This window comes from Gavia stellata, chromosome 24, assembly GCF_030936135.1.
Source record: "Gavia stellata isolate bGavSte3 chromosome 24, bGavSte3.hap2, whole genome shotgun sequence".
NCBI classification, from domain to species: Eukaryota; Metazoa; Chordata; class Aves; order Gaviiformes; family Gaviidae; genus Gavia; species Gavia stellata.
In genome coordinates this window covers 8,743,891-8,758,685 of record NC_082617.1, presented here as the reverse complement: position 1 = coordinate 8,758,685, position 14,795 = coordinate 8,743,891, and the positions used below count along the sequence as shown (strand labels likewise).

General features: G+C 38.6%; 1 protein-coding gene across 3 annotated transcripts in view; it reads left to right on the top strand.

Annotated features, from left to right (window-relative positions):
- Positions 1-57: 57 nt before the first annotated feature.
- The window catches only part of AK8 (adenylate kinase 8), a 72,583-nt gene continuing 57,845 nt past the window's right edge, over positions 58-14,795 (top strand). For 2 of the 3 annotated variants that reach the window (XM_059828803.1, XM_059828804.1), the window contains exons 1-5: positions 58-113; positions 2,769-2,853; positions 6,850-6,899; positions 7,636-7,749; positions 13,413-13,481. In XM_059828803.1, coding sequence (XP_059684786.1) covers positions 2,772-2,853; positions 6,850-6,899; positions 7,636-7,749; positions 13,413-13,481 — 315 coding nt within the window. In that variant the 5' untranslated portion in view covers positions 58-113; positions 2,769-2,771. The remainder of the gene's footprint in view (positions 114-2,768; positions 2,854-6,849; positions 6,900-7,635; positions 7,750-13,412; positions 13,482-14,795) is intronic. The other variant, XM_059828805.1, reaches the window with a different exon arrangement.

The window sequence follows — 14,795 nt, the reverse complement described above, 5'->3', positions numbered from 1 at the left end:
CGGCGCCGCGGCGGGGCTGGTTGCTAGGGGCGGCCATGGACGCCCCCGCCCGGCCGTGGCCGCCGCCGGTGGGCGCCTACGCGGAGGAGCGGGAGCTCTTCCGGCTCCTGCAGGTGAACGGGCCGCGCCCGCCCCGGGGGGCACCGCGGGGACTCCCTCTCCCACCCCCTGCGGAGCGCGGTGGTGGCCTGGGGGGCGGTGAGGGGCACCCGCGACCGCCGGCCTGGCCCCGGGGGGGCCCGGTTTCCTCACGGCCTCCGCCGGCGGCCGGGTGTCCCGCGGTGCTGCCCGGGGGGAGGCCCGAGCCCGGGGCGGCCCCGGGAAGGTCGCCCGGGGGACACCGTGGCGGCCATTTCCCCCAGCGGCCGGTACCGGGCTCGTGTGGAAACTCGCGGGCGGGCCCCCCCGTCTGAGGGAACGCGCACCGGCCGAGGGTCTCTTAATGAACTAACTTATTTTAATAATAGCCTGGCAATTGCTAGCGTTCATACGTGTCGTTCTTTGCGGAAGAAAGTGGCAGCCTGTGGAAGAAAGGTGTTGGGAGGAAAGGCAGGCTTGGCAGGACAGGGAGGAGGAGGAGGAGGAGGCAGTAACACGTTAAGCGCGGGAAAACCCGAGATGAAGGGTTTGCCCTTCCTGAGGCAGGGGCTGGTGAGGTAACACGTTGCAGCCCCTTTATCAGCATTATCCATTTAAAATGGTTTCTCCTGCTGCTGTCGTGGCTTTTCTGTGGAGATGTGTGTCAAAAATACACAGAAGTACGCTTCTGACATCGTTGTGATTTCTGTAAATAGCAAGATTGGTTTCCCTGCCTTAGAGAAAGGTATGTTTTGTTCTGTAAGTTTGGAAAAAGCCCTTTTGTCGAGCATGGGGAGGTTTGTGCGAGGGACTAAATGTTTTGGTGCTGTTCTGCGCTAAGAACTTGTTGGAGAGACTCCCCCTGAGTACCGCTGCTAACTCTTCTCCGAACTCGGATTTGTGTGTTTTAAGCCCTTCTTACTTTTTCAAATCTCACTGGAAAACACACAAATGCTTATTTTTCTTTCCTTCTTTCTTCTCCTCTTTTCTTTTTTTCATGTAACTTCAAGGCCATTTAGTATGACCAGTGTGGCATAGTATCTGTGGGGTTTTTATGGAAATACCGTGTTTTGAATGCCTTGAGGCATCGAGTGCAGCTGCAGGTCCTCATATCACGTAAAATGCTTATGGGATTTACTCAGAGTGTTGTTTTCTTTTCATGCTTCAATTGTATTGTAGCAACATAACAGTACAAGCAAACACAGCTTGAAATTGTGGTCCTAAACTTAAACATTTACCAAACTGAAAATGTGAAACCTAAAACATGAGACCCAAACCATGAACCTCCCTCAGAGATTAACAGAATGCTCGTGTAAAATTAAACTGGATAAAATGAAGCATGCGTGTAAGTGCTGGTAGGATTTGGGCACGAAACAGTGAAAGTATCAATCATTGTCAGCCTGGACAACTTTGAATCGTAATAAGACCAAATGTTCTAGGTTTGTTATTTTTAAAGCTGCTGATAATTGTAGTGCCAAATTCAGATTTCTTAGTTTAAATAAATGGTGCTGGAAAGTAATAATTTTAAATTAACTTCCAATAAACCACAAATTTTATACTTTATGCTACGTGCTACCCAGACCTTGCAGCATCAGAACTTGCATGTGAAACAGTTTATTAACAAAATTGAGTGTTTTAATTATTCTAATGAAGTGGATGAAGCAGAAAAGGAAAATAAGCCACTCTAATAAAAGACAATCAGTTGGTTAGCGTATAAAACTTTATGGTCTATACAGACTTTATGGAATTTACTTGCAAATATTAAAGCGTTATGACTGATTTTTAGAATAAGACATCCTATTCCAGTGTGAGCATTTCAGTAGGTAATCTAAGTCAGAACATTAGTTACTGTTTGATGTTTAGTTTTAATTACAGAATTCTTGGCTGTGCTGAAATGTCTTGTAAGAAAATCTGCGGAGTTAGCGTTTCTTGGTGTTACTCCTTTCTCCGCCTGTAAAGCTGCAATCCTTACCGAAATGAGTGGAAGGTCCCCACCGCTATCGGTGGGAGCTGAAGCAAGGCCCTGTATAAGCTCAAACATTTAATATGAAAATGGGCTCCAAAATAGACATTCAAAGAAATGCTTTAAGCCTTCTTTTTTTTTTTTCCCTCCCCCCTTACTTTTCATGTAGGAAGAAGACTAGTACAGTTACAGAAGTGAGATGTGCTGCTTCTGTGGCTTTGGTCTTTGGGTTTGTGTGTTTTCTGCAGGTCTTGTCTGTTCTGCAGTCCTCTAGGCTGGTTGGAAACTAGTGGGAATGCACTTGAGGAAGAGGTTTAACTTGCCCTGCAGAGATACTAATTCAAGTTGACTCTGTTTTCCGAACTCCTTGTATGGTTTTTATGTCAGTGCTGACTCAACTGTTATCGATGCCAGACTCAAGGTGGTCTATATGATACATATAGACACCAAATCTTTCTGGTGTCTATATGTATCATAAATAAGCTAAAGCAAATAGGGTTGGGTTTTTTATTGGCAATTTTCTGACCATGCTTTACTTCCGTTTTTCATCATCTAGAACAGGTTTCATAGTCTCAATTTTGTCTGTGAAAGTGGCCTTAAGAAAATGAATAAGCATTTATAAAATCTTTAAGATCCTCATTGTAACATTGCTGTAAAAATGCAATATATCATGACTGCACAGCTATGTTCAATTTTCCTCTGACTTTATTTTCCTATTTATTTTCAGAACATGCTTGAAGAGCTGTTAATTCATAAGCCAGATGATCCCATTCAGTATATGATAAACCATTTAAAGCAAAACAATGATGATGGTAAGTGAAAATTGAGACACCATAAATAGTTCAATTCCTTATTTGTAAACAGCTGTTTGAAAGCTGCACTTCACTTGGCAAATGATGGCTAAAACTTTTCAGACTGTGTCTTGAGGGGAAAAAAAAAATAAAAAGGTGAGCATTTTGGAATAGTTATAAGTAAGATGCTTTTAATTTCTTTTTTTAGTGGGTAATCTAATAAAAAATGCACTTTAACAGTTATAACAATGAAACCCTCTAAGGGAATAACAAAGAGTTCTAGTGTATCAATTATTAATGTGTTCTGTGCCCCATCTGATATTTCCTGTTGTCTTTAAGCTCACTAATTACTCCTTTTGTCAGGTGTAAATTTGGTTTCCTATTCTACCTGGGCTGGCAGACTCTCTGTTTTTTGATTAGTTAGTTACTAGCTGCTGTTAATGAGTTCCACTGCTCAGTGGCATCTCAGATGAAGGAACAGTGAGCATGCCTACTTGTATGTATAACAAAACCTGGTAAATTGAATAGGAAGTCTGTATTCTGCACAATAAAAGCATGTACACTCAATCAAATTATTTGATTTACAAACTGTTCACCCTTAGGCAGATTATATTTGGATATGCACAACTGAACTATAATTTTTGTTCTGCATGAGCTGTCAGGGATAGCTGGTGTCATGTTGCTTTGATGTTTCTTTAAAACCATGGTAAACCATTATGAAAGTTCTGCTGCAGCATCAATGAAATGATTATCACTAGAGGTGCTGTGAGCTCTTAGTGGTGGTGATCAGAAGGATGTTGATTGAAATGCTGCTAAATATAAAACCAAAAATAATCAAATCCCCCAAACTGTGTCCAGCCTTTTCTGATGCGGGCAGCATGAGTAATCAATCTGTTTTATAGACCATGGAAAATATGCAGAAGAATTTCCTATGGTTTGATAGAATGCTGATAAAATTTCTTCACATTGAGCTAACATTTGTCCTTAAGCCCCACAGTATTATTTGAACAGAATTAGGCAGGTTTCCATTTCATGACTTCAGTACTTAGAGGCTAAAGATAGAACTACAGCAGTTGTTTGTCAAAGGAGAAAAATGCTGTCTGGTTTTGGTCTGGAAAAACCTATTAAGAAAGGGAAGGAACTGCAATTAAAATTAAAGCCTAAATGTTGTTTTAAGAATAAATTATATGGAAAGTAATGTAACAGAAATCTGTAGCAGAGTTGATTTTACTTTTTGATCATGGCGGAAGGTGCTGACTATTTAGAAAAAAAAAAACCTTATTAGAGCCATCAGTAAAGTGATGAATTTTCATGATCTTGCCTTGCTAGACAGTTTTAGCCCTAGAGAAAATTTCAAACAGAGATGCGTGGAAAAGAAGCACTGCATCTATCCCAGGTGTGAAGTTAGAAAACCTTTTTAATTAATAATAGGATCTAAAGTACTCTTAAAAACATAAACAAGTCTAATGATGATTATAGCTTGCAACCGTCTTGAAAATCTCGTAGGTCAAATGCGTGGCTAGGTGTTTGTGCTTAAGGCTCTGCACTATTGTTCTTTCATGTAATCCTTCTAAAAGCCTTAAAGAACTATATGGAGGCTGATAATTCTTTCATATAAAAAGATGCTAGTTTTCTACATTGTATCTTGGTTTGTGCTAATGAAAAAAGCTTTTGGGATCCAAGTGGCATTTCTGTGAATTCTTCCTTTACAGTCAAACCTCTGAAGAAATGTAAAAAAAGTTCTGCAAGAATGTTCATCATGTACTGTGTGCTTTTCCTGTTTGACAAAGGATTTCTCTTACAAGTTAAGCAAATTTTGTCACATTAATATTAAATCATAGAATCTTTTGGACTTAAATGGAACTCAGTGAGTCCAGCTGTTCTTCTATGTTCTTCCAGGATTAATTTTGTAATTACTAAAATAATTGTTCATTGTTAAAATTTACTTTACTTGGAAGAGTAAACCCTGTAACATCTCATCAAGACTAAACATGGAAAGAAGTATGGTTTGTTACTGAAGAAAAAAGCATTTTCTAGATTTTCCTGACTTCGTTTAGCTGCTGGTTCAGACCTCCAGTATTAAATACCAATTATTTGCTGATTGGAGGGGTTAAACATTACATACAGTGGTGTCCTGGTTGTGCCCTTGTGTCATATGTTTAGGGAGAATGCTTGAGAGGAGTCTTACAAGTGTGCAAATGGGTAAATCAGTGAATTACACTGCCCCATCTGCTGCCAGCCACTAAGCAGAGAGAAAACCAGATTTAGTACAAAGTGAGCATTTACAGTAGCCCTGGGCAATATTAAAGCATGATATGGTGTATATAATGGTATGTTTCGTTTTTTATCAAACGTTTGTCCAAGAAAGCTGTGTATTAAAGCTTCAATACCTAAGGGTTTTCTTGTGAATTTTAAATCATGCTCCTAGTTAAACCTCAAAAGGATCTGTGGATGGAAAGGTTTTTTGATTTTCTTTGAAGTGGTTTGAAGAAGTTGATTAGTGTTGGCACCCGAGCACTCTTTTATGACGCTGTTTATAAATAATTCCTAAGTACCGGGCTGGAGTTTCAAGGTGTTAGATTAAAAAAAAACCCTAGGATTTAATCACATTACATTTGAAAGAAATTAGGTGATAAAAACAGCTGATGTATCCTTTTAAAGTATTTTTCTACATTGTGTACTAGTTCTGTTGCACTTGCAAGAACCAATAAGGGGGGAGTTTTTCTTAAACCTTCCAAGTCAGATAACTTTGTAAAGATGAATCTGTAATTTGGGTTTCATGTATGTTTAAAAATTGCACCTGCCCAATAACTGTTAAGTGCATGGAAGACCTCATAAAAATACATTTCACATCCTACCCCGCCTGCTGCCATCAGACACTGCATCCCCTTTGGTTATCGAGAGCTGAAGAGGTTTTTGGGTGAGTGGATCGCTCCCCTGTTTTGACCGATGTTACTCCCAGTAAATACTCATCAGTCCCTTTTGTATATAGTCTGTTTTGGTTTGGTTTTTTTCCCTGAGGTTTAGGGGAAAAAACATCAAAGATATTAATATAAAATGACAGCTCAAGGGATTGCAGCCCAAGGTGCGTTCATGGAAAAAATCCCAAATACTTTCCTAAGAGTTACTCCGTTTTCTCTTGTTTGTCTTGCTTCTAATTCATTCCCAATGAAGCTTACAACGGTAATGCCTATTGTGTTGTCTGTATGCATTAGATTAAGAATTCCTCAGAACTGGGATGTATTTTTCCCACCTTACCCCCTCAGGGAAAGGAGAGGGACATGCAGTAGAGAAACACAAGATAGAGACAAAGAAAATTACTTTTAATGACGACTAGAGAAATTGAAGGTAGCTGTCAAAAAGGGCAGAGAGACAGAGCTTAATTTTGCAATATCTAAATCTTCTCTGAACCCTGACACAACCTATTTAGATGAAACTACAAAGTAAAATTCCATTTTTTGTGATGAGAGCCAAAAGGTCTGTAAGAGAAATGAGAGATGATCTCAAGAAGTCCCATCCAATCTCGACCATTCTATGATTATGATAACAGTCACTTTTAAATAGGCTTGTCCTGCATGTACAAGCTAAAATATTTTTTCATCACAAAGTGTGTTAGGTCTAAAGCAATGTTTTGGGAATAGAAGTCAAACTCAGATAAGGAAATGTTCGTATCTTATGTCTTATGCTCTGGTTCACCCAGTAAACTATCTATGTGTTTAAATTGATTGAGAGAGCGAGAGAGATATATGCTTAAGTGGCATATTTAGTCAGAGGATTAATCTCATTGACCATGGAGATTAAAGGAAGACCCAGCTGTCACTGACTTAGTGTTTCCCCCTTTTTTCCCCCCACCCCCCCCCCAGTGGAGCCCAATCCTGAAGTCTCCATTCAGGCAGATTTCCAGCTGAAATAATTGTTTCATTGTGATTAAATTTATGTTATACAATGCAATAGTGGGAAACTGCTTGGGATTTTTGCTGTTCTGCATCTTGACATTCACATATTCTTGTTTTGTAGCTCCAAGAATTTGTGTACTTGGTCCACCTGCTGCTGGGAAAACTACAGTTGTAAGTATGCTACGTTCAATGTTATACTACTGTCCAGTTACCATTTTACTTTCTACTGAGATCAGCACTTATGAAAATTTTATTCTGATAAATAATTTTCAGAATTGTCAGAGTGATAGAAGAGCACGAGGCAAGTTGAAGGGTGGCATTCCTAAGGGATATATGCCTGTATATTACACTGCAGGTTAAATGAAAATGTTTAAGTGAGCTCTGCGAGAACTCGCTCGGGTAGTGGTGGTGATACTGTTCTAATGCAACAGAATTCTGCCTGCCTTTTTTTCCTAGCTTTTTAGCAGGTCTAATTAACCTTGGAGGAGTACTATGGTTGCAAGTTTGTGGTATTCCCATATTGTGGATGGCTTCATCTGCATGGCCAGTTGTCTGTCATGTCCACTGGTACTGCTTAGTTGAAAATGTCAAGTTGTATTTGAACCACAGAGAAGGCTGACCACAGAAACTTTGCAGATGATGGTGGTGTGTGCATGCTAGGAAGAATGCTTTCTTCTTTAAAATCTGTGTTACAGTACAGTAGATGAAAAAGACCTTTTTCAAAGCTGTAGACTCTTGAATACCTTTGTAAGAAACTGCTTAAAGTTACACATATAGTCTGTTTACTTAAATGGAAGGGTAGGAAAACACTCTCTGTCTTTCTGCAGCCTTCTGAAAAAATGCTTCATTTTCTTTCCTAATATTTCAAACCGTTTTTTGGTTGTTTTTTTTTTTCTTCTTCCCTCAGGCAATGTGGCTTTGTAAACATTTGGATGCCATACGTATCTCTCAAGAGACTTTGTTATTCAAGGAAATATTAGCGCTGACAAAGGAAGCAAAAGCATACAAAGAAAGAAAACAGGTGTGTAAGAGGGTGTAATAATAATAGTTCTCATGTCACAGCAGAGGAATTACATGGCATTCCCATGACTTTCACTGCTATGAGTTGAGCAGATCAGAGTAAATATTCTTGTTTCTATGGTGGTTTGTACATTGGTTTGTGTATATGTAGGTACAGGGCCTTTCACAGAAGAAGGGTAACCTCTGCTAGATAAGAAGATATGAACAAGATAAAAAAGTGTCAGGGCATAGAATAGGGGCAGGAGAGGAAGACAATGTAAAGTAATGGAGGTCTTGAAAACATTAACCTTAGACATGATCAACAGAATTGAGAGAAATCCAGGTATGCACAGTACAATTTAAAGAATGTTTCATCACATCATTAAACAAAGCATCCTCTATTTCAGCATGCTTGATAATCTCAATAAAATAAGCATTAATCTCTGAGGTCTCCTTTGGTACAAAATGCTCTGGAAAATATGTACACAAAGAACTTTTTTTGATCTGACAGAGCTACTTAGTTGTGCATGCTTGATTTCTCTGTAGCATGACACAAATAACTTGGTGCATTAACTCAAAAGCTGTATGACAATCCAGTCAGTATTGAACACCTTAAAAGCTCTCGAGCTGAGGCAATAGCAGCTGACTCAAGGGGTCATTCAGTTCTTGGGTTGATGCGCTCTACCCAACTCCGAGCACCTGGTTTCCTCCAGACAGGTTTTTAAATCCATCCATATTTCATTGTGGGCCTCCTAACTAATGTTCAAAGGAGTTGGTCCAAAGAACATTTCTTCCAGATGTCATGACTCACAGGATTAGTTGATCAGCAATGTAATTGTCTTGTTATTAAAGGCTAGCGACAAGTAGATTGGAAAATTATGTTGAAAGAATATTCTGAATACACAGAAGCATCTCTGCTTCTGATTCCTGCCCTTTTAGCTGATTCCTTTCTCCAGACGACAGTGTTCCATGAGTAATAGAATGGAGTAAGTCTGGTTTTCTGTGACTCTCTCTAGCAAGTCCACTAGTTTGAGTTTCTCTTTTCTCTTTCATCACCTATTTTCATAAAAATTGAAGCAATTTCATATCTGTGAGAATTCTACACTGCTGCTAAATTTGATTGAAACTGGCCAACAGATTCATAATTTGCTGAGATGGCAGATGGTATGAGATATAGATTCATTTTTTTTCCTTAGAAAATTAGGCTGAAAATAGGGTAGTGTTTATTACACTGAATTAGTGAATGAAATTTGGAGATGCCTTAAACTGAAAGATCTGAGAGGAAAGAATTCATTGAACTCACTGAACTTAGTGGCAAAAAGATCTGCTTTTGGCTGGGATGGTATAAAACGATTCTTATCAAGAATATGTACTTTGAAATCTTTGTTCTAATTATTAAAGATTATTTTGCTGGATTCATAATTTTCAACTTAGGGGGGAGAATTTAAAACAAAAATTCCCTTTGGTTTAATTACTGCAATTATTAACATATTTCAGACTATACAGATGCACTTTCAAGGGTGTCCTTTTGGGCTTATTTGATTTTAAGAGATGGATGGTGTGGAAGATGAAAGTCAAAAATGTCAAGGCTAATCAGGTAGTGAGGAGTGCCCGAAGAGCAGAATCTGGTCGTGGCTTAGTACTGTGCAGTTTGCCTTTGGTTTTGAGGTGTTAGATCCTAGAAGAACGTTTTCACTAAATAATTTTTTCTAAAACTAGGAGGGAACTCCTTGCTTCCTCTAAATCAATGCAAGCTCTACAATGACTTGAGATGACAATTTGGATAGATTTTAAGAGCTATATTTGCCCCTACTGATTCATGTCTGCTGGCTAAATCTACTTTTGCTGTAAGTGACCCCTGGTTCTGCTGAAGCAAGTGGTAAACTTGACTCCTCTAGCATACATAACATCCATTAGCATTAACAGGGTTTGAATGTCTATTCAGGAACAGAACAATAGCTGTTTATACTGTCTTTGATACAACCAGGGCATTAAAAAGTTGACGTCTGGGCCAAAGCAATTTAATAAATGGAAAGAAGAAAAGCAGGAACTAAGACTGTGTTTTTGAAAGTCTGGTGTGAAGATCATATAGCTCAATTTAATGTTGTTAGAGGAACATTTCATGCGTATAAGGTTGCTGTGGCTAAATTAACCCCAGCGCCAAAGGTCATTCATTTTTAGGTCAGTAGGCCAATGTTACTAGATCTGGACAAACGCTGCAAAAATATCCGCAAATGTTTGTTCACATATTTAACTTACTTATCTTTAGCCAAGCTTTCATCTCTTTTGTGTTCACTTCCAGTGAACATTAAAGCATTTGAGATTTCCTGGCGCAAGAATTTATGGAAGGTGTATTTAAAATATGTGATTATTCTCTGAAGCTCAATTTTTAAGGTTGGACATGCAATCATTCACTAACACACACCTGGCCACTTACTAATGAGCACAGCTCAGGTACTGAATTTTAAATATTGACTGTTCAAAGCAAAATGTGATCATTCTGCATGTAAAAATATTCCAAAAGGAAGTCAAATATTTTTGAATATTCAATAAATTTGAAGAACCATGAGCTATCAATAAATATTCCATGAACAGAAAAAGAGGCTACATTTTTGGATAAATCATTGCAAATTATTCCCTCATCTCTAGTTATTATAATGTTAATAGGAAGCACCTTCAGGTTTTTCCTATAGTGAAGTCTAGTGATGAGCTATTGCATGTTTCACTTTTCCTGTTAACTGAATAAAATGAGTTGAAACAACTGTGGTAATTGTGGGCTGATGGGATGGGTGTGCTCTTAATGCTATACTAAATTGCAGTTAAGGTGTTTGCATACTGCGTAATGACTTAAAACTACTCTGCAGTTGCATCATATCCCCGTGCTTTTTAAGAAGAAATATAATAGAAGAGAGGAAAACCGAAGGTGTCCTCATCTATGCATGTTCAGCATTCTAATCTATTTTGGGACAAGCCACTACGAAGGAACAAATAGGAACTGTTCCAGTCTTGTGTATACGTAAAAAAACCGCCAGCCTTTCATGTGTATTTATCTGAACAAGCTAAATATAAACATTCGTGATTTTCAAAATACTAAACCCAATTTCTTCAAACTTGACTGCTTTTCTCTCTGAGGTGCAAACTATAAAGCAAACTAAGTCTGAAGTTTTTAGCTGTAGCTGTTTTCAGGACAAATATATCCAAAACTTCCAACAGAAATGCCTAGGGAAAGTGCTCCCATGGCCCCGGCAACAAAAAGTGTAGAAGTTTTATGAAAAGATTACAAAAACATAACTCTGAGTAGATCAGGCCTGTAAGATGAAATATGATGTCCCTGAAATAACGTGGAGTGTTTAAAATTAATCAGGAATGACTATGGTTTTTCAGCAGTAGGGAAATAGTGATTAAACCAGTGTGTATAGAAAAGTGGTCTGAACATAAAATACCATGGCTTTTGGAAGGTTTAACAATTCAAGCAGCAGGTCTTTCCATTAACCAAACTGGATGTTGGGACAAGCTCAGAGTGCCTTAGATAAGATACAGTTCTGTAGTTATCAAATGTATGTGTGTCATTGTCCATTATTGCAAATTTCTGGGAGGTGAAGTCCCATCTACCAGGCTCATGATGTATTTATGTGCGTGTTTATGAGAGAGAGATTATAAATGTGCTACCTGATATGTATCAAATTTAATGATTTCTAGTTGGATAATTAGGCATTCTACAAGCAACCTATTGAAAATTATTTTGTAGGCCACTGCTCAGTAGGAGGAAAACTGACCAGGAAATGAGACTGGAATTGAGCCACGGAGAGCAGAAGGAATTAAACACTGAAATACCTGTATGTGTGTCCTTGATTGTTTTTGTGCAATAAACCCCGCTCAAAAGAGAGGACTAAGAATACCACTGCACTGAAGGAAGTTAGTATAATTTTGGTTTAAATTGGTTTGGCAAAGCTTAGCAGAGTGGACCCCCGGCAGTTGCTAGCCTGTCTTGACATGACACATCAAAGAAGAAAGCAAGACACTAGCTGTTTCTGATAGCAGCGTGATGCACCTTTGGAAGGTGACAGACTCAAAGCCACAGACCCAGGCTCCAGCAGCGAGAGGCTGCAGGGGGCTTTGACGCACCACCCTATGGGACCTGCTGACTTTCAAGAAACACAGCAATTTCTTTCCCTTCTTCTCTTTTACCTGCTTGAATGTTGCCTTATGAGCGGCTGATATTAGGAGAGGTACTGCGAACTGGGGACAGTAGAGATAAACAAGACAAGAAAACCCACTGCCTGACTGGGCCACCTTGTCTGTTCCACAGCCAGCCAAGGACTGGTCTCGTTTGTGTATCCTGGAGGGCTTGCTCTACTTTAAAATGACTTGTGTGGTATCGTTTCCTCCACTCCTGGTGAAATCGTTTCATGGTCTAATGAAGAAGATGATTGTTATGAAATCTTTCTGCATAGTTAGTCATATTTTCATTATATCTATCTACATTCTTTAGTATAATGTAAGCCTGCAGAAATATTCTTTTTTTATGATTACACCCTTCAGACTGTGTTGGTTAGAAAAAGAGATGGGAACCCACGATATATGGAACTGCGTGGAATGAAGAGTCAAGCTCACATCATTAAGTGAAAGATAATTTTTTGACTTGGGAAGTAGAGAATCTGACTGCAGAATTTTTTCTGAGTATTCGTTTTACCAATAATGACAAAATGAATGAGACTGAGACAAGGCATTTAGTCAGATGATTAACAGCTGCTCTGACTGGCATGGCCAAAGGTTTAGACTTTATCAAGTTTAACTGTCTAACACAGAGTTTGTTCAACCAAGTTCAGCATAGAATGAAGGCCTAAAAACATGACAGTGAAGAAAATTTTTACATGAAGGAAAGAAGGATGGTGTTAATTTCTTATCTGGAAATCTAATATAATTATGGAGGAAATATTATGGGGGGAAACATGCTAAATCTGTAGAGGAACTTTGTTCTTCTGTCAGATAGCAAATACTGTCTTACAAAATATCTCTAGATATGGGCAAAAAAATAGTCACAGAAAGAAACCGCATTTCTGAAAATCTTGGCACATGCAGTTTCAATCCCGTTTCACAGTCCTGAGTTTAAAAAGAAACTAACTTTAAAGTTAAAATTAACTTTAACATTAAAATGTACTTTAAATAATCTTTCTGGATGATGAAAGAGTGGGAGTTACTTGAAACTATGAAATAGATCTCCTGAAAACCAGACTCTCTTATTTGCTCTGTGTTTGGGATTCTGCTTGTCTAACAGGATAGCTGTTAAGGTCATTAATGCTGAGTCCACTGACATATCAAGCAGTAGTGGGTCAGATACTTGTGGTAAAAAGGACTCCTTGGGGATGTGATGTTCTTACGGATCCCTTTGCAGGTTTGATGTCCAGTGTGTGTGTTAGTGTGCAAAACTTGGTACTGCTTCCATGTTAGTGTGCAAAAAGCATGGATGTAGGCTTTGTGTTCAGCTTAACTTTAACACTAATTTTTGTGCCCTTATTAACTCTCTGATATAGTATGTTAATTACTTGGGACTTGCACACATTTATTTATTTATTTATTTTTAAGAAGACATCTCAGTTCACCTTTAACCGGAATATGCCTGCATGGTAAAATTCCTTTTGAACTCAATTGTGAATATTCAGCCTTTTTTTGTTCTTTCTTTAGAAAATTCCCAATGCGCTTTGGGCCAATCTGATCCAGGAACGTCTGTCAAATGTGGACTGCATCAAACAAGTAAGAATTGCTCCTCAGAGGGCCGGTGGATAAGCACTTACACAACTCGTGCATAGTAGTTAGCATTCTGAGTCCTGAGCAGAGGAGGGAATGGGGGCAAATCATTGGGGGCTCTGGAGCGGATTGCTTTCTTGAACATCAGCAGAGGGAGTTTGGAGCTTTATTAACAGGATAAAGGGGAGGATGAGTGTATGCATATGCTAATCTTCTAGCACAGAGATGATCAAAGGCTGAACAAGCATAGCTTTGTTGATTGCCTGGGGCAACTGGCAGAGTTATAGTGGACAAAACAGATAAACAGAAAATATATAAAAATCAATATGTTAAGATTTTAACTTTTATTGAGGAAAGGGGGAAAAAGAGTCTAACATTATTCATATAAATTTTCTTTATTTTTCATTATGTCTTTTTTTCTTCCTATTTTATGAAAAAATGCATTTGAATATAATCTCTTCTAGGTAATAATTAATTTGTTCTCTGTTAGTTTACACAAATAGGAAACTGAATATGTTTCACTGTATGCACAGATGTGTGGCTTCCCCACTGCCCCGTGTGCTTAGCCTTAATGTAAGTAGAGACTTTTAACACAGAACCAAAAGAGAACTTAAGTGGATTCATATTGGTTGAAATTAATGTTTGGACTAAAGGAAAGCAAAATCTCTGTGTTTCCTTTAAAATCTCAGCTGTTGTTATGGTTTATTGAGTCCATAATCAGCCCATCATAAGGGATTATTTGTAAAAGACATACTAATCTAATGGATAAAACCCCGTTTCTAAACAGTGCCAAAATACGGACTGCACATTATTTGATACACTTCTTGAGAGGAAAAAGTCCAGTCCAAAGTAGGTGTTATGTTCGTGAAGGACTAAACAGCTTTTTTCAGATAAATAGTATGTGTTTTCAGAACAGTCACTCTGTCACACCCACACCTTTGGGTCAGGGGATAACTAGTACTTCCTGACCTCGTAGAGATATTGCAAGACTCATAGTTTTATTAAAATTTGTTGCTTCTCAACATCATCATCATCATCTACCTTGTTGGTTGAATAAAGCAGGGCTGGTAATTCACATTTCATTGAAGTGTGAAAATTGCTTCCTAAAACCTCTTAGCATTAGGAAATGCTGAAAACTTTGTCTTGTACTGTCTCCGTGATTTCTGGTGTAGTCTGCAATGATCTGCAGACTGGATCCTTCCATCCATGTAAAACAAAATCATCTTGGGGGCTGGGCCACTGCCTTGTAGTTTTTGAGACGCTAATTCTGTAGTGCAGAGGTGTCTATAGGTGCAGAGAAACATCAACAAAACTAGCAAG